Raw genomic sequence first — 19,252 nt, forward strand, 5'->3', positions numbered from 1 at the left:
GGAATAATCCCTGGTGTTTCACAGATGGAATAGAAGCATTCCAAGAAATGATGGTAAAATCCTTATTCTCCGTGTCCAGTTCTCCCAGTTGCTTGGAACCAGTCAGGGAATATTGTGGCCTGGGAAATACAGGATCCTCTATCCCAAATTTTGCAGCTGCTCTGCTCAAAGAGAACCCTGTTCCCCTGCCAAATCCCTCCCTGAATTGTGGGGTGTGGATTTGAGTCCCCTCAGGAGGTGTCACCTCCTGCCCCTGCCAAGCTCCGGGCATGCTGGGGCTTTTTTGGGATTTGGGATTCTTTGGCTGTGTCTCCTCCCCACAGGGGGAGGAAACACCGGGGCAGATTTATGGGATGATGCCGGGGTCAGGAATGTGGGGTGTGGAGGTTCCACCATTGGTTTGGGAGACGCCCGTTAGGGGTGTCATCATCCGGGTGGGTAAACTGAGGCACCGGGAAATGCCTTGCCGGTGTCACAGCGGAAATCCGGGATGGTGACTCCTGCTGTGGGGCCTGGCCAGCCGCCACATTCCCGCTTGGATTGAACCGGAATGCCGTGGGCAAACTCCACGTTCTGTGGGGCGGCTCCCTGACCCTGGTGGGGATGGAAAACAGGGGAGCGAGGGGGTGTCAGAATCCGTAGGGAACAAGGGAGATACTGGGAATAAGGGGAACCGTGGGGAATTGTGGAAAAACAATAGAAATGGGGAATTGCAAGGCCCTGACATGGGTGCGCCCCATAGTTTATGAGGTGGTTCCCTGGCTGTGGTGGGAATGGGCAAAATGAAAATGGGGGAATGAGAGGAGTGTCAGAATCCATGGGGAACGGGGAGACACAGGGAATACGGGAGGAACTGCGGGAAACATCGGAAAGGGAAGAACCGCAGCTTGCGGCCCCAGCGGAGCCTCGAACCCGCCGCCCCGCCACCATTTCCCCCCCTCTTTAGAACTACAACTCCCGGCGTGCCTCGGGGGCCGGCGGAGCGTTGAGGGCGCGGCCAATGGCAGCGCCGCGGGGCGGTGACGTCACCGCGGGTGACGTCAGGGGTCCAGAGAGAGGCTGGGGCAGAGGCGGCCGGAGCGGCTGAGGGAGCGCGAGCGGCGCGGGGGGGCGGCCCTGTCGGCGACAGCGGCGACAGCGACAGCGGCGACAGCGACAGCGGCGGCTCCCGGCGCCTCGCTGCCCGGCGCTTCCCCGCTCCCCTCGGCGCCGGGCGGCCCCGGCCCGCGGCGGCGGCGGCGCTGACAGCCCGCCCGGAGCCCCGGGGGCGGCCGCGGCCACCATGTCGTCCCCCAGCCCGGGCAAGAGGCGGATGGACACCGACGTGGTCAAGCTGTATCCTTGCCGTGCCTCCCCCACTCCGGGCCCACGGGGGAGGAGGATTTTTCACCCCCCCTTCCCCACACCCGCGGGCCTGCACTGCAGGGCGGTGGGAGGGCGGGGGGCACCGCGGGAGTCGCCCCCCAAACCCCCCCGGTCGCACCCCGCGGCCTCTCCCCGGAGCTGGGGGTGGGATCTGCCCTTTCCCCCTCACCAGGGGAGGCCTAACCCCCCCTTCTGCCGTGTTTTGGGGGGTATTTCCCCCTCTGTGCCTTGACAGGCGGCCCTGGGGGTGTCTCTGCTGGCTCCCCTCGGTGATGCCCCCCCAATCTGGGTGCCCCGCACTCCCCCTTGCCTGCCCTGGGGAGGGTGAAGAAGGGGAGAGCAGTTCCAGCAGCCACAGCCCAAAGAAAGGCTTTTGTGGGGTTTATTATTAGTATTTATTCCACCATTTCACCCCGCTGTTCATGAAGCTTCTGGTGCCGGCTTAGGGATTTAATTTTTTGGGGAGGATGGGGCGGGGGGTCCCTCGGGGTCTGGCTCAGCAGACCCAGGGGTGGGTGAAGGGCATCAGGGCCCGAGCCCGTCTCCCAAGAGGTTTATGTAACCCTCCAGGTTTGGTTAGCCTTTATTACTTTTTATTTTTCCCCTTCTTCCTGCATAGATCTGTTTATATTTTTCCTCCTTGTTTTTATTCCTGGCCCTTTACGGGGCGGTGAATCCCTTTTTTCTCTCTGTCTGGAGAGTGGGTGGCGTTGAAAAATACCATTGGGAATTCGGTTCTAGGATTGTTTTATTAATAGTTTTTGTTTACAAGGTGGCGGTGTGAGCGTGGAAAGGGTGGCAATGACAAGAGTGGATGAAATGTTGCTCGGATCTGTCTCCTGAACGTGCCCGACCTCCCTCAGCAGGACTCGGGGCTGGTGGCTCTGCCGTGCTGCTTCGAGGGGTCGAGAAACGGGTCTGATTTAGTTCCCAGAGAGAGATAAACAAACTTATCTGGATTTGGTGGTGTTTTTTTGGAGGGGGGAGAGGGAGGAGCAGCAGCAGCGCTCCTGTTTGTGGCTTATCGAAGGAAACTTGCCTGACGTTCGCGCAGCGCCTTTCTCCCCACAAAGCCGCTCTCGGTGTATTTTTCGCCCTGTTTTTAAGCAAATAGGAAATGAGTCCTGATGGTGCTCGAATCGGAGCTATTTTTATCCGGGGGTTTAAAGTTACACACATGTCAGACTCCGCCAATTGCGATCGATGCTTAATCGCACCGGGAGGAGGGTCGGGAATTCCAGCTGTTTAGTGAGGGGGGAAAACCTTTCTTGGGGATACCCTGGAAAGAGCTCTGGGCCAGAGCGGGGCCGAGGCCCAACCTGATCGGCTGCTGCTCTGTTTCCCTTTCCCCTCCCCCTCTCTTTTTCCTTTTTTCCCCCCCCTCCCTTTTTGTTCCGTTCCTTGCCGGCTTCTCCAGCGATCGAAGCATTTTGGAGGACAAAGAGCAGGTTTTTCCCTGCGAAGTGGCTTTGCTGTGTGTTTCTAGGAGCTGGGTAGGTAGAAAGCCCCGAATATCTGGGATTCCTCTCGGTGCTGGGCAGTTTCTGCTCTGCTCTTTCTGCCCCTTGACAAAAGGAACCCCTAATGGCTTTTCCAAAAGCAAAGCTCTTGTTGTCGGCTCTGCTTTCCTTGTTTTCCAAGGGGTGAGGGTTAGAGCAGTCGGTCTCCTGCGGACAACAAACTTAGGAAGTTGGATGTGTCAGATGACTCCTCACCACTCCTCCCTCCCTCCCTCTCTCCCTCCCTCCCTCCCCAGCCTTTTTTTGTTTGTCTGCCTGACTCGCCCGGGGTGAGCAGCTCGCTAGGCCCCGGCTCCCCAGCCGCTTCCCTGGGGAATCTCCCCCTCTGGAAGCTGATCTGAAATCAGGGTCTCCTTTGAGACACGGCAGCGAGGAGGGTCTCGTCTGAAGGAATGTGCTTGAGGCCATCTCCCCCTGGGGCTTGCAGGGTTTTGTTGCTGCGGAGGGTTTTTGTTTGGGGTTTTTTTACCCCCCCCCACCCACCTTTTGCTGCCATTTTCATTACAGTTTCCCGTTTCATCCCCTTTCCACGTCTCCAACGGAGAATAATAGTATGGATTTATGGCCTGCCAAGGGCTACCTTTCCCAGCAGGGAGGGGGCACCGAGCAGGGTGAATGCCACTCCTGCCTTCTCCTGCTCTGACAGGTTCAGGAGCTGAGCGAGGTCTTTTTGCGATTCCTATTTTCAATCCTGCCACGTCCGTGTCCTTTTGTGGAAGCCTCTTTGTGAGGAGGGAAGGGGAGAGGTGGCTGCTCTTGGTGGGGCTGCAGGAAGGGCAGAGCTCTGCGGGAATGTGTGCCACTGATGTTTAACAATCCCCTGGACCAGGATGTGCTCCAGCTCCCCGTCACTCATTGTCTCCCTCCGGACTGGGGTTGTGCTGCTGAGGCTGGGAACAGAGAGCCAGAATCGCTCCTCCCCTTTTTGGGGGGGCTCCAGCCAAAGTTTCCTGGGTAACCTGTGACCTTTCAGAGCAGGGTTTTTGGAGGAAGGCTCTGTGCTCCCCAAAACACCTCCAGACCCGCTCGCCAGCGGCCTGGAAGCGTAGGGTTATCCCACTGGGAAGCCCTCGGGCTCCAGGCCAGGCTCTCCAGGTAGCTCCCACCCTGGGGGATGGCAGAGAGGGGGCTCCCCTTTGTGGTCCCCCCAGTTTTGGGGCGAGTGCCAGCCTCGGAGCCGTGTTTGCAGGGAAAAGGCCTCGAGCTCTCGCAACTCCGCGGATTGGCTGCTCTGTTACTACCCGGAAACCGGGCCCGGGGCGGAGCGAGGCTGCAGCTGATGGGGTGCCCCTGCCAGGGTGTTCACACCCATGGGGGGACCCACCCCGGCACCCCCATCCCCCCCAAACCCCGGGGCCGTTTCCCGTTCCAACCCCCGGGTTTATTGTTCCGCTGCGCTCGCAGCTTCCCCTTGGCCGGGAGTTTATTTAGTGCTGATTTATTTTCCTCCTTTTGTGGAGAAACGCTGCTGGCTGCCTTGGAGTCCCCGAGCTCTATTTTTAAGCGTCAGAGCTGGAAAAGGGAAGTGTCACCCTGTTTTGTGCCTGAAAGGAATTATAAATAGTGACCAGCTTTGTTTGAATCTCCCTGTGCTGCCCAGTTTGCAGAGCCGGGGGTTCGGGAGCATAATTCACCGAGCGTCGCTCTCCCTGCTAATTTTAGGCTCGTCCTGAGTCAAGGAGAATAAAGGTACAAAGCTCCTTAGTTTACCTGCAGAGCGTTTTGTAATCTCAGCGCTCCCCCACCCGTGTTTGCGCCGTGGAGGCAAAGGCTAGGACAGAGTTTACATTTGGGATAAATTCCTTTTTCTGGTCATTATAAGCTTACACCGCACTTATCATCCCACTTGAACACCTTCCAAGAGCAGCGTTGAGCAATCGCAGGGTCACGTGGAGTTGTTCTCTTTGGCCTGTCCCCAGGGAAGAGCGTGTGCACTGGAATGTCTTGTTTTGGTAGGGTTTGGTGGGGCTTTGTTGTTTTGTTTGGGGTTTTTTTTTTCCCCCCCTTTTTTGTTTTGTTTTGTTTTAAAGGATGGATATTTCTGGAAACTTTGAATGTAAATTTTCAAATGTCACGCTACGCTTCTTTCTGCTCCACTTCTGGGGCTCTGTTTTAATGAGGTCTCCAGGGATGAGGGGAATCGTGTGGTGATGCTTCAAAATGCACAAAGACGTGGCAGCAGCCCCTTCCCAGAACTGGGGGAGCCCCCCCTTTTTCCCAGAAAGGCTGTCACAGGTGGTGGTTTATAAACCAAATCAGGTAAACGTGGCTTGGGAGGTGGTGCCTGTCTTCAGGAGAATTCAAAATCCATAAATCTCTCCCCAAACCAACTGGAGGAAAATAAATAATCTTTGTTGCCTAAATGACAACTTCCAAGGGTATAATCTCGCTGCTTTTAGAGCAGAATTTGGAGTCTTTGCTGGTGGCTGGATGGTTTTGTTTCCCCAAAGAATTGGCTGGAGCTGGAAGTTCACTCTCCCTTTGTTGCCTTGTCAGTTGGACTGGGGAGGATTTGGGAGCTGGCTTGAAAGCCAAATGCACCTGTTTAATCATGGAATTGCCACAGTCATGGAGTTCAAACTGGGAAATAGGCATTTGGTTAGGGCTGCTTGGAGCAGAGTGCCTGTTGGAGCCTGACATCCCAGCCCTGCTTAAAGTAATAAAAAACAGGGGTCATTTTCATTATTTCCCCGCCTCATTCCCTAGACTTGGAGCAGAGTTTTTGGAACCCTGAGTAGTCTGGCAGGATGATGCTTCCCAGATTCCCAGTTCTGAAGTGGCATTAGAGCACTAAATGCTGATTAAACAAATTCTGGAGGCCTTTTCTTTGTCGTAACAGTTGAAAAACCCCAAAAGTGAACACGGGATTTCAGGAAAACAAACATTCCCTTTCTGACGCTCTCCTTGCTCTCCCCTCCACTGGGTCCAAGAGGTTGTGCCAGCTGCTTTTCCTGGATTTCCTAGAGAAGCTGTGCTTGGATTTGTAGTAGGGGATTGTTTTTAAGTGTCACCACGACTATTTTACAGTCCTGGTGAGCTTTTGGAAACATCTCCTGGAGTGACTCCCACGTGCTCGACATTTCTGAGCTCCCAGTCCTGCAGACCCTGGCAGGTCCCAACATTTTGGATGAAGCAGGAGATGCCCCTCCATGAGGCCCTGCATTGTTTCATTTGCCAGGAGAAAATTCAATTTAATCTTCACAGGAGTGTCCTGGTTCTGCTCATCATCATGCACTGGCATTAAATGATGATTGTTTCTTGATAGACTTTTTCCCTCTTTGTTTCCTTGGGTTTTATTCCTAAACTGCAAGTCCTGATAGACTTTGTCCTTCTTTGTTTCCTTGAGTTTTATTCCTATACCCAAAATCTTGGTAGACTTTTCCCCTCTTTGTTTTCTTGGGTTTTATTCCTAAATTTCAAGTCTTGATAGACTTTTCCCCTCTTTGTTTCTTTGGGTTTTTTTCCTAGATTGAAAGTCTTGATAGACTTTTTCCCTCTTTGTTTTCTTCTTTTTTTTCCCCCCTAAATTTCAAATTTTGCTACTTCTCCCTTCTTTGTTTTTTTGGGTTTTATTCCTAAATTTCAAGTCTTGATAGACTTTGTCCTTCTTTGTTTCCTTGAGTTTTATTCCTATACCCAAAGTCTTCATAGACTTTTCTCTCTTTGTTTTCTTCTTTTTTTGCCCTAAATTTCAAGTCTTGATAGACTTTTCCCCTCTTTGTTTCCTTGGGTTTATTCCTAGATTGAAAGTCTTGATATCCCCTCTTTGTTTTCTTCTTTTTTTTCCCCCCTAAATTTCAAATTTTGATACTTTTCTCTTCTTTTTTTTTCTTGGGTTTTATTCCTAAAGTGCAAGTCCTGATAGAGTTTTCCCCTCTTTGTTTCCTTGGGTTTTTTTCCTAAATTTCAAGTCTTGATAGACTTTCTCCTTCTTTGTTTCCTTGAGTTTTATTCCTATACCCAAAGTCTTGGTAGACTTTTCCCCTCTTTGTTTCCTTGGGTTTTATTCCTAAAGTGCAAGTCCTGATAGAGTTTCCCCCTCTTTGTTTCCTTGGGTTTATTCCTAAATTTCAAGTCTTGATAGACTTTCTTCTTCCTTGTTTCCTTGAGTTTTATTCCTATACCCAAAGTCTTCATAGACTTTTCTCTCTTTGTTTTCTTCTTTTTTCCCCTAAATTTCAAATTTTGCTAGACTTTTCCCCTCTTTGTTTCCTTGGGTTGTTTTCCTAGATTGAAAGCCTTGATAGCCTTTTCGCCTGATGATTTTCCTGGGATTTTTTCCCCCTCCCATCGAGCAGAGCAGCAGGAATGGGGCCGTTGGGAAGGGAAGGTGCCTCTGGAAGCAGCCAGAGCTGGGTGCAGTGTCACCAAATGTTCTCAGCACCTGTTGGTGCTCGGTGCCCTTCTGAAACCGGGATTTAATCGGAGCCATCCCCGGGATAAACACATAACAGGTTGTTGGGAAGGAAGGAGAGAGCCCACAGTTAAAGTGACAGGCTCCCATATGGAGCAGATTCCCAGCCAAATTCCTCCTGCTTTCACTGTCTGCTTAAGTCAGAGGTGATCCCACGCTGAGGCAGAAGTGCCTGAATTTTCCTGCTGTCCTGGACTTTATTTCGGCAGCAAAAAAATGCTGAATAACTTTTTTTTTTTTTTTAAATACAAAATATGACTTATAGATGTGGGTGTGTGTGTCAGAGCTCAGCGCTTCATTGTGTGTCTTGCTGTGTGCATTCAGCTTCCCTCCTTTCACTGCCTCCGTTTCCCTGTGGATTTTGTCCATGTCTTTGTGGAATCATGAGCACAGAGCCCTGCTCTTTGTTTTTCCTCACCAAAACGGAGCTCGCCTGCCTGAAGGATCATCCAGCCTTGTCATCTTTGCTTTCCACTGGGCCTTGCAGCCCTTGTGGGTTCCAGCAGGAGCCTCTGGATGAGCTCTTGGATGGGATGGATCCCCCAGCACATCCCAGGGGAATGGGCTGAGTTGGCTTTGTTGCTGGCAGAGCTGGCTTTTCTTCTCCCTGCTGCTTTTATTCCTTTTTTTCACCTGCTTGGGATGCTCAGAGCTGTTTGTGCCTTGGTGTGGATACCCCTGGAATAACCCATTGGAGAGCAGTGCAAGGATTCACCCTCCCATCACCAAAGCAGTCTCTTCCCAGGATTTCCATCTGCTCTTCCTCCTCATCCCATCACCTTTATGACCCCTCACCACCAGCTGCTGCCTCCCCATCTTCACTCTCCCTCTTCTCCCAGCTCCTCAGCCTCCCTAAAGATCTGCCTGAGGTTGGGGGTGGATTTAATGTCTTGGAAAACAGTGATTTTGCTGCTTCTTGAATATCCAGTAATGACAGGGTTGGTTCTGGATTCAGGACTTGGCCACTGTTTTATTTTGCAGCTTCCAAGAGCCGTCCTCTAATCTTAAATCACTTCAGTGATTCCCTGGAGCAGATTGATGCAGCCTTCCAGGAGAAGCCAAATCACTCCCAAATCACTTGGCACGAGGTGTTGCAGAGTGGAGGGGGTGGATCATTTGTAAACTGAGCTGGTGGTCTGTCAGCTTCCATCCCTTTGGACTGGGAATTGCAGGGCAGGGCTGGACATCCTGCATGATCCACATCCAGGAGGTGCTGGAGACTCCCAGGTATCCGTGACTCAGCGTGAGGAAGGGGTAGAGCCATTTTGGGTTGTTTTTGCTGCTTTCCAGAAATTGCTGCATTTCCCTGTGTGTGATTTCCTTGGAATCACTACAAGAAAACAATGTAAAATATATATATATTTTTTTTTAGGGATTGTACAAATAGAACGTCTGGGTGGATAATTCTGAAAGGTTTTGCGGTACCTGGCTTTAACTGTTTGGGGTTTTTTGGTGTTATTTCCTTCAAAATGAATGTTTCGAATTCGTTAATGTTTTCTTTGGGAGAAGTCTACCTTTATGACAATTGCTGCCTTTTAGAGGAGCTTCACCCTGGAGGCTTTGTGTCATTCCCTGTGAATGGTTAAGGTTAAAGGCTAACTGTTGATTATTACATAGATTTTGCATTATTTGCCAAATTCCAGGGGGCTTTTACCTGGCTTTGAGCAGTAGCAGGGGGGACTTGGGGTGGAAATGAGAGCTGTGCAGAGCCTTGCTGCCTTCTCAGTGTCACAGCTGTGTCACAGCACAGTTTCTGGGCCCTGGGCTGGGGACATTTTCTGAAGCCTGGTTTGGGACAGGATTTAGTGGGAAGGAGCAGGGTGAGCTGCTGCCCTGCATAACGAAGGAATGGCATTGAGGGAGGAGGAGCCCAGGCTCCCCAGCCCTGGAGCCAGGAATGGCATGGAAAGGTGAGCTTGAGGATGTTCACACCAGGGACAGACACTGGCTGGCTGTAAAACATGGGATTTTGATAAAACAGATTTTGGGGTAGGATCAGCTCTTTACACAACTCACCAAGTGTAACCCCTGAAAAAGTAAAAACCAGTGTGTGATACTGAGCCTGAGTGTCCCAGATTAACCTCCACCGTGGTAGATTAATGGATGCAAAGTTGAACAGATTGATAAATTATTAACTTAACCACGCTGGCAGGTTTTTTTTCTTTTTTCTTTTTTTTTTTTGTGGGCTGTGGTGCTTTGTTTTTTCTTAGTGCTGGCAGGTCCAGGCCTGCTCCGAGGCTGTGTCCGAGGAGACACCCAATTTCTGCAGCAGGAAAGCTGCATGAGAACACAACCCTGGCTTGTCTGAGCAGAGATTGAGAGTGATTTTGCTCTTAAAGGAGTTTTCTAAATCAAAGTGCTGTTTTCAAACTGGGCTCTGAAGTTCTTGGATCACCAGCGTGGCCACAGTTGAAGAGTTAAGACTCCTCTTAGTTTTACAAATGAAGCTGTTCCTTTGAGCCTTGCTTAGTGAAGTGTGAGTGGTGTGAAGCCAGATCTCTTTTTGGGTTGGAAAAGGCCAGGTTTAGCTTTCAAATGCACTTGGGGAGGGGAGTTGTTGGCTTTTTAAAACATAATTTTGGGAGATCTGCACTGAGAGGAGCCTGGAGGAGCAGAACTTGGACTCATAGGGTATTTGGGTGGGAAGGAGCTTCAAGATCATCCAGTTCCCACCCAAACCATGGGCAGGGACACTTTCCACTCTCCTTGGACACTTCCAGGGTTGGGAACCCCACGCTTGCCTGGGCAGCAAGAACATGACATGGAATTGGTAAGAGATGAAGCCCAAAAGTTGCCTTTGCTTCCTGGCTGTTCCCAAACTGATTCGTTCAGGGTAAAACCTTTTCTAATCGATCCTTTGTTTAAATTCTCCTTTTATTTCCCTGGTTTTTCTTCCTTTTTGGGAATGGGGAGAGGTTTTTTCCCTGCTGCTAAATCAGGTGAAAGCTGCTCCATCAGAGGAAGCCACCGCTCCATCACCCTCTCCTTTCTGCTGAAAGCAACTGAAGCTGATTTTGTTTTTCTTCTGTCTGATGCCATTAATTCAGACTCGCTGACCTTCCCCCTCAGATCTCCGAAGCCAGGAGGGCTGGACCCGGTCTCACATGGCAGCCAGGCAGGTTTTAAACCTCACAGTGGCCCGGCTGCTTTCGCGCTGAGCTCATGTTCTGCGGCCCCGACGTGCCCGTGCCCAGGGCTCAGCAGCTGGGATCCTTTCCCGAGGCACCCACATCCCCCTTGGCTGGGCTGCTGGGTTTCAGGAGCTCTCTAAACACAAAATCAGGTTTGGAAACCAGCAGGGGCTTTGTTTGGATAAAAAGATAGTCAGGAGCTGATTTTTGCTACTTTTGGGAATGGCCTTGCTTGGGAATCCTCAAGTCCAGAGTTAACAGGGCTGACCTTGCTTGGGAATCCTCAATCCCAGAGTTAACAGGGCTGAAATAAAGGAATAATCCTTCCAGGAGTGCAGCAGTTATCCTGGGGGATGTCAGATCTCTTCAGGGCCTTTGTTTGGATAAAAAGACAATTGGGGCTGATTTTTGCTACTTTTGGGAATGGCCTTGCTTGGGAATCCTCAAGTCCAGAGTTAACAGGGCTGATCTTGCTTGGGAATCCTCAATCCCAGAGTTAACAGGGCTGAAATAAAGGAATAATCCTTCCAGGAGTGCAGCAGTTATCCTGGGGGATGTCAGATCTCTTCAGGGCCTTTGTTTGGATAAAAAGACAATTGGGGCTGATTTTTGCTAGTTTTGGGAATGGCCTTGCTTGGGAATCCTCAAGTCCAGAGTTAACAGGGCTGACCTTGCTTGGGAATCCTCAATTCCAGAGTTAACAGGGCTGACCTTGCTTGGGAATCCTCAATCCCAGAGTTAACAGGGCTGAAAGAAAGGAAGAATCCTTCCAGGAGTGCAGCAGTTATCCTGGGGATGTCAGATCTCTTCAGGGCCTTTGTTTGGATAAAAAGACAATTGGAGCTGATTTTTGCTAGTTTTGGGAATGGCCTTGCTTGGGAATCCTTGATCCTAAAGTTAACAAGGCTGAAATAAAGGAACAGTCGTTCCAGGAGTGCAGCAGTTATCCCGGGAGTGTCAGACCTCTGCAGGGGCTTTGTTTGGGTAAAAAACAGAACAAATCAGTCAGGGGCTGATTTTCACTAGTTTTGGGAATGGCCTTGCTTGGGAATCCTCAATCCCAAAGTTATCAGGGCTGAAAGAAAGGAAGAATCCTTCCAGGAGTGCAGCAGTTATCCTGGGAATGTCGGATCTCTGAGGTGACTCAGCGTGGTCTCACTGATTTATTCCTTGCTGCTCCTGAAGGCACCTCCTGCTTTTTGTTTCCCACTGTTTATTTCTTTCTTTTTGAGGCTGTGTGCGTGTTGGATTGAGGGAAGCAGTAGAAATAAGGAAGCTGAGTGATCAGTGCTTTGTTTAACATCGTTGGTAACTTAATACTCCTGGCTCAGGGGAGGAATCCGTGCCTGGATATTGGAGAAAGCTCAGATCCCAACAGGAGAATGTGCTTTGAAGAAGGGGGGGGGACACAGGGCTGGGTTGAAAAGTTGGGATGTCAGAAATCAGATCCCGGTAAGTCAGAGCCAGAGCCTGTGTTCCTTGAAAGGGAAGGTATGTGAGGAGGTGTTAACTCACCCTGCTCCAAGCTTTTTTCAACTCCTGGAAAGCTCCAGGGTCTTGGATATAAACAGATTTTGTCATGCTCAGAACTGCTGAGAAATCCACTGGGTTCATTACTTCATGGTTTATGCCGTGTTTTGTTTGGTGTTGCCATGAAAAGATAATTTTAAATGCTTGCCCGGTTTGGAGCAAAAATTCCCCAGAAAATCACCACCTTCTGCAGACTGGGCAGGAGGCAAAACCAGAGTGTTCTGCACGTGGAGAAAACCCAAAACACCCGTGACAGGGGTGACAAGTGTCTCAAACCCCCAGTTTGGCAGGACTGATGGAATATTCCCACGTGGCTTGAGCAAATTCACCGTTAAACTGTGAACCCTGCTTGAGTCACTGGTCACTGCTTGAAGTAAAATCGAGACTTGAGCCCTGCCAGATGAAACAAAAGATCCCCTAAAAGTGAGCTGCTGAGCAATAATGTGCTAAAAGTGAGCTGCTGAGCAATAATGTGCCCCTGGTGGATCCCTTTCATCCCTGCGAGGGCCCCATTTTGCATTTCAAGGTTTGCCACAACTTTGCTTTTGCTCTGAAATCAGGAAATTTGCTGAGCCACTGCAAAGCCCGGTGTTTAATCCTGGTGCTAAAGTAAATTTTACACTTTTAGAATAGATTGTGGAGGAGAGGGGATGTGTTTGGCTTTCTGGTGTGTCCCAGAGGGTCAGATCCTCCTGCTGGGATTTCGAGCTGCTCTCCCTCAGCTGCATCACAACAATCCCTGCAGCTCCTCAGGTGTGGTCCCAAACTGCCAGAGCTTTCTAAATTTCAGTTCTCTGGGAAAAAAAAAAAAAATCAGAAATTTTCCTCACTTCAGCAGCATGTATTGGAAAAGACTGAGGGGTAAGCAAAGATTTGCCTGTTCCACCTGTTTAAATGTAGGAAGAAAAGGGTTTGTGGGTTTTGTGCAGGGATTCTGTTGTGGCAGAGTGTCTTGAGAGGGCCCTGGTGCTGCTGGTGCCTCTTCTCAACGTGGCATTGGGGCTTTTTTCCCATTAGTTTGGGTTTTTTTTGATTTTCTGGAGTTGGTTGGATAAGTGGGAACTGTGTGTGAGAAGAGTTTATGTTATAACACAGCAAACTTTAACACACCAAACCTGGTCTGGGGAAGGTGAGGGAATCAGATGATCTTTAAGGTCCTTTCCACCCCAAAATTCCATATTAACTGGTTGCTTTGAGTCTGAACCATCATCTCTGTCTTGTTAGAGGCAAATTTTAGTCCTGTGCTGATAAATGTTGAATTTGCTGTAGTTTCCTTCTTTTTGGACTTCAGCTTTTTGCAGGGGCTTCCTGCTCAGTGAGGCTGGCACATAACAGGATCCTGCAGGCTCAGGAGATGCATTAATGGGGTTTTTTTAAAGAGTTGTGCAGGTTTTTTTCAGCCCAGTAGCCACTGAGTCCTTTAAATTGTCCTCTGTTGGTCTTGGTGGCTTCCAGAGTCACAGATGTCTCTGCTGCCACGCAAAGTTCAGTGTCATTAAAGCATTTCAGGATATTCTGTGTGTGAGTTTCTCTTGCCAGTTCTCTCCAGACTTGGAAAGCACCAGAGGTGAAACCTGGGCTAGGTGAACTCCTTAATCCTCTGCAGGTTTGGTTTTATTTCCAGGGGCAGCTGGGAATGTCCTGCTGATCATCCCGGGAAAAGCTGGACGGGGCTGTGATGCTGAAGGCTTTGCTATTTTACAAGGTGCTTCAAACAGCAAAAAAAAAACCCTGAAAGGGGAACTCCCCCCTAATTCTTTCAGGATTTAGGACGGGTCAGAAGCAGGAACCACGTGGCTCAAGCAGATCCTTTGGGTGCAGGTGTGAAATAATGGCCACATTTCCCATTTTGGGTCTCCTGGACTTTGCCACGTGCACATCCCTCTCTCAGGAAGTGGCTGGAGCTGCCACAGGCGTTACAGAAACCCACATCAGCTGGTTTTTAGGTCATTGCCACGCTGGGCTAAATTTAGCCTGTGAGCCAGAAGAAGGAGGTTTTGGATCCAAATTCCTGCCCCATCCCTTTTGCTGGGCTGTGCCCTCCAGCCAGCCCTGCCCCTCCTGAAATCCCTGTTTTGTTTTTTTTCTTAATCCCACTGGGCAGGGACATTGCTGAGCTTGGTTTGGGAAGTTCCTGAAGGATGGAGGTGGAATTGCAGGGAAGAGTAACAGGAAATGGAGTTTCTGTATGGATCAGGGGTTTGAATCCCACCTAGGGCTGCCAGGGTGGCCAAGAGGAGAATCCTGGCCCATTTTTGTGTATGGATCAGCTCTATCCCAAAAAACTGTGGCTTGCTGAACTCTGGTTGCTGCTGGAAATTTGTGTAGGTTTAGGGTGGGAGCAGCTCGGGATAAAGGGAGAAAACCACTTTCTCATTACCCTTTACATTTATCTCAAGGAAGGAATGTTCCCACTTTTTTTTTTCTTTTTTTTTTCTTTTTTCCAAGCCCCACATCTCTGTTAAAATTGTCAAATGGCAGAGATGAGTAAAGGGGAGGAAAATAAGTCACTGTGGCAGTACAAGGGAAAATTGCTGGGAGCGGTGTGCTGGTTCTGTAATTCCAAGCTGCCTTTATTTGAACTTCCTTGATTGTTGCAGCATCCTGGTTCTTTGCAGCAGCACACTGGTTAATTAGGATTTTTTTTTTATTATTTGTGGATTAGTAATATTGTCCTCCAAAACGGCTTCAAGTGTGTCAAGGCTGCTTAATTCTGATTTATTAAAGAAGGCTGTGGTAAATGTGTGTCTTTGAAAGGCTGCCTGGCTCTGCCGGAGGTCACCTGGAATTCAGAGCATCTGGCAGAGGTCGGCTCCAGGCTTTTTGTTCTGTGCTGGGGAAAACTCGGAGGGGGTTTTTATCAGCTCCTCTCTGAAGGAGGAGACACTTCAAACTCGGTGACAAAATCCCACTTTTCAAGCAGCTGCACCTGCTAACGACTAAACTGTAAATTAGTTTTTAGTGCGGTTGCAGTGGTGTTCCTTTGTCTCTTCTATAATGGTGATTCAAAGAGAGGATGTCAAGGAATCTTGTGTTTCAGCTGAATTTAACTAATTATGAGAAAGCTCTGCCTTCACTCCAAACAACCCAAAAGCTGGGAATTGCAGTGTCCTGGCAGCACCATTTATCCTGACAGTGTGGGGTGGATTCCAGGCCTGAACCCAAAGCTCAACTTCAATTTTAAACTGACTGCTGGTATTTTTTTCTTTTTGATCCACATAACAAACCCCAGGTATTTTTATTCCCGTGGGAAACCTCCAGGTGAGTTTTCCTTGCCACAGCTCTGCGAAATAGGAGGACATTAATTGAGGGATGGCTGATTGGTACAACTCCCCTGGGCTCTCCTTCCACACGAGTTTAGGGAGTTGGGAGGGCAGTGATCATTCAGCCTGAGCAGATGTGCTGGAACAAAATTTGGATTGGGATTTGCTCCCGATGCCAGCAGATGCCAACTCACCCCTGTGTCCTGCTTTCCCTCTCCAAGTGGGTTTGGTGCTTCTGGGTAGGGAATTGAGCTCCCAAGAGCTTCCAGCAGTGAGAGCACCTTCCAAACTCTCCCAGGGAAACATCCCAATCTTTGTGCAGCCCTCCCACTCCACACCTTGGGGGTTGTTTTGGAGGAATCCTGGCCACGGCGAGCAGGAATTCATGTTTTGTGTTCCTGTGTTCCACCAGCACCCTCTGCTCTGCTGCTGCTGTTATAAAAATATCCCCTTTGTCTTTTCTCTGCTTGTGCTGCTGCCACCTGTGCCAAAGTGGCTTTAATGAACCCTTCCAGTGCTTTAAGGGGGCTTATAAAAGGAGGGAGAGGGGTTTGGAAGGGCCTGGAGGGACAGGATGAGGGGGAAAGCTGAGAGAGGGGAGTTTAGAGCAGCTATTGAGGGGGAATTCCTGGCTGGGAGGATGGGGAGGCCCTGGGATGGAATTCCCAGAGCAGCTGGGGCTGCCCCTGGATCCCTGGAATGTCCCAGGCCAGGCTGGATGGGGCTGGAGCAGCCTGGGATGGTGGGAGGTGTCCCTGCCGTGGCAGGGGGTAAATGTGGGTGATCTTTAAGATCCCTTCCCACCCCAAGCATTCCACAATTTTAATCCCTGCCTTCCTGTCATCAGAGATTTCCCACAGTCAGAGAAATGCCTGAGAGCAGCCTGGATCTCCTCCTTTTCTTTCTGGTGCAGCTGCTGAGCCAAGGAGGATCTCTCCAAAGTTTGCAAACTGTTAAAAATATTAAAAAATCGGTATTTTCCCTGCCTGCCTTCAGCATGGCAGCTTTGCTGGGGTTTGGGCAGCCTGCACTCCTGGCTGTGCTGTTGCCCCAGCTCTGCCTGGCCGTGGGTTGTTGGTGCTGGCGAGCTCAAAAATTCCCAAATGCAGAAAAAGCTCCCAGGGCTCTGCTGGCTCCCTCCTCGGCCTTTCCCCCGTGCAGGGAACTCCTGTGGGGATCATTGTTCACTCCAGCCTGGCTCTCTCATGTCCTCCTCTGCAACACAATGTGTCTTTAGACCTTCAACTTGCAGGAAAATCCTGTGCAATGAATCCCTTGGGAAAGGCCAAAACCCCCTGGGAAGCTCAAGACTGACAATGGCTTTTTTGCAGGCCAGTGTCGTTCTCGGTGCAAAGGCTGATGGTGGGAGCTGGATCAGGAGGAATTGCTGGGATTAAGGGAAGCACCAGCCTGATTTCCTGAACTTCCTAGGCTGAGAAATGAACTTTTTTGCAGGTGGTTTGGTGATTAACTGCCCCTGTGTCAGTTTTTTCATTTCCATTCTAAGCAGAGTTGGCCAGGCTGGGTTGAACTTGGAGCAGCCTGGAGTAGTGGAAGGTGTCCCTGCAGGTGGAACTGGATGGTTTGAAGGTCCATTCCAACCCAAAACAACCTGTGATTCCTCTTTTCCAAGGTGAATGACTTGATGGGAACCACTTGAACTGAGCCAGCCTTGGAAATGGTGTATTTGTATTTTCTCGGGACTGATCCGTACAGTGCAATCCCACCTGACTTGGCAGAAAGCTGAGTGATAAACTCAGATTTATGAAGGAACTCTTTAAATAGAAACAGCCACGTGTGCTGGACAAAAATGAGGGCCAAACCCACTGGTGCAGCCTGGCTGTTCCCAGGCAGCCCTGGGATGTTGGATATGTTTATGAGATGCACTGGGGAAGCCACAGTGCCCCATTGCCCTCATTCCTTTGCAAGGATGAAGAGGATAATTGATTTAATGGCTGTGACAGTGGCACGTTGGATTGCTGGAGGAATTTCTGTACAAAACCCTGGCATGCAGGAAGCTCCTGCACCTTTTCCTGTTGCAACCCTGAGCTGCAGTTTCCTGCTGTGTGGCTTTGTGGTGGTTTTATGTGGCAGGTGACCTGGAAAGAAGGAAACTTTTATAAACTTCAGCTGTGTGTAACCAGGGTGCTTGTTCCTAAATCACTTGGGGTTTTTCTGCTTTGGTGTGAGAGGAAAAAAAAAAAAAGGGAAATTGTGGTTGTTGTAACTTCACCAGGTCTGTGTTTCAGGTTTGGAATTTGTGCTAAAAACCCGAGGAGATTGTGTGTAAATCCTGCCTGAGCTGCTCCTTTAAAACACTTTGAACAAAGGCAAGGAGGGGGGAAGCAAATCTGATCCCTCTGGAAGTTCTGGCAGGGAGAGAAGGGAACAAATCCCATCCTCTGGGGTTTGGGAAGGATCTGTAAAAGTCACAGCTCCAGAATATTTCCATGTAGGATTGGAAGGAGCAAAATGGAGTTTAGAGGTGCTTGGGGAGCAGGAAAGGAAAAATCCCACTGGATTTTGTTCCTGGCAGGCCATGGAGAGCTGTTGTAAACATGACCCAAAATCAAAGGAGCAGGACTGCAGATGGGTTTCCAAACGAGCCTTTCCAAGGTGTGGGTGTTGGCTCAGCACTTAGGGAAGAATTTTGGGTGCAAGCCCCTTCCACAGGCTTGGTGTTCATCCTGATTTTCCAGTGCTTGTGAGCTGCTCTGTGCTTTCCCTGCTGCACCTGAGAATCAGAATTTCACTTGTTCTTGAAAGAAGTGTATTTTTAATAGTGTTTTCAAAGGAAGAAAAACCCCCAGGTGCCTCAGGAATGATCCACCCTGAAAAAAACCTCCTGGTGGATTCCTTCAGATTGGGTGGTGGGAAATCTGCACTGAAGGCAAAGCAAGATTTTCCTCTGTGTTACTTTAGCTTAAAGGAATTGCACTAATCTCGAGCTTAATTTCCACATTCAGTTGGCTTTCATTTCCTCCACCTGTGCTGGAGAAATCCCAGTGGGTTTGGAGGTTTGTTCTAAAGCTCTTTTCTTTGAGGATTGGCAGATAAGAACCAGGAAGGCTCAGAACTGCTGGAGCTGCTGGCTCAAGTAGCAAAGAATTCTGGAGCAAACAACTGGGGAATGGCCTAAAACTGGAGAGGGTAAGTTTAGATCAAACCTTAGGAAGAAATTCTTCCCTGTGAGGGTGGTGAAACCTTGGCACAGGTTGGCTGTGGCTGCCCCAGGATCCCTGGAATTATTTCAGACCAGGTTGGACACTGGGGCTGGAGCAGCTTGGGACAGTGGAAGGCGTCCCTGCCATGGTAGGGGTGGCACTGGAGGGGCTTTAAGACCCCTTCCCACCCAAATTTTATGAGAAAGCAGTCATTCTATCTTCTTCAGGGGACAAATCACCCCCAAAATATCTTTGGGAGACTTTATTGCTGGTGTGATTGGAGCAGAAAACACTGGGGTGGGAGGCAGTTCCTGCTGGGAGTTTGGATTTGGAGCACAAAAGCCAATTATTGAGGAATTAAAGTTGAAGCAGCTTGGTGAGCACAGAGCTGCCTCATTTCCACTGGCACTGTCCTTTCTGTGGGCTCTGAGTCTGGTTTAGAGTTCAAGCCCAGCTTGCCCAGGCTGGAATTTCAAGCAGTTGGGTTGAAAATAAAAACCTGGTGCAAGTGGGATCAGGAATTGCATCCCTGAGTATTTCCAGTGGGCTTGGAAGGAACTCTGCAAAACAACCCCACACTGGAGAAAACTCAGTTTTCCTTGGTGTTCTGGGGAGCAGAACAGCAAAAATCCCACTGGGTTCTGCTCCTGGCAGGCCATGGAGAGATCCTGCTGGGATCCTGAGCAGGATTTTGGAAGTATTTCAGCAGTTCAAGGTTCAGTTTGTTTGTGGGAAGCCTCTCCCAGGCCTGATTTTTCTTGGAGCATCCCGGTGTGGAGTGTTGATTAAACTAGTTCTCAGTTTCAACCTTCCTAAAGTCAGTGTTAGGCTGGAGTTTGAGCTGAGCTCAGCATCTTCTGCCTCA

At 49.7% G+C, this 19,252-nt stretch overlaps 1 protein-coding gene across 2 annotated transcripts in view; it reads left to right on the plus strand.

Moving 5' to 3' along the window:
- The first annotated feature begins 1,134 nt into the window (after positions 1 to 1,134).
- Positions 1,135 to 19,252, plus strand: part of UBE2H (ubiquitin conjugating enzyme E2 H) — a 46,381-nt gene continuing 28,263 nt past the window's right edge. For both annotated transcript variants that reach the window (XR_014952086.1, XM_077783723.2), the window contains exon 1: positions 1,135 to 1,335. Coding sequence is in view for 1 of the 2 variants with exons in the window: in XM_077783723.2 (XP_077639849.1) it covers positions 1,283 to 1,335 (53 nt within the window). In the remaining variant the exon portion in view is untranslated. The remainder of the gene's footprint in view (positions 1,336 to 19,252) is intronic.

Source organism: Lonchura striata, chromosome 1A (assembly GCF_050655825.1).
Source record: "Lonchura striata isolate lonStrDom1 chromosome 1A, ASM5065582v1, whole genome shotgun sequence".
Classification (NCBI taxonomy): domain Eukaryota; kingdom Metazoa; phylum Chordata; class Aves; order Passeriformes; family Estrildidae; genus Lonchura; species Lonchura striata.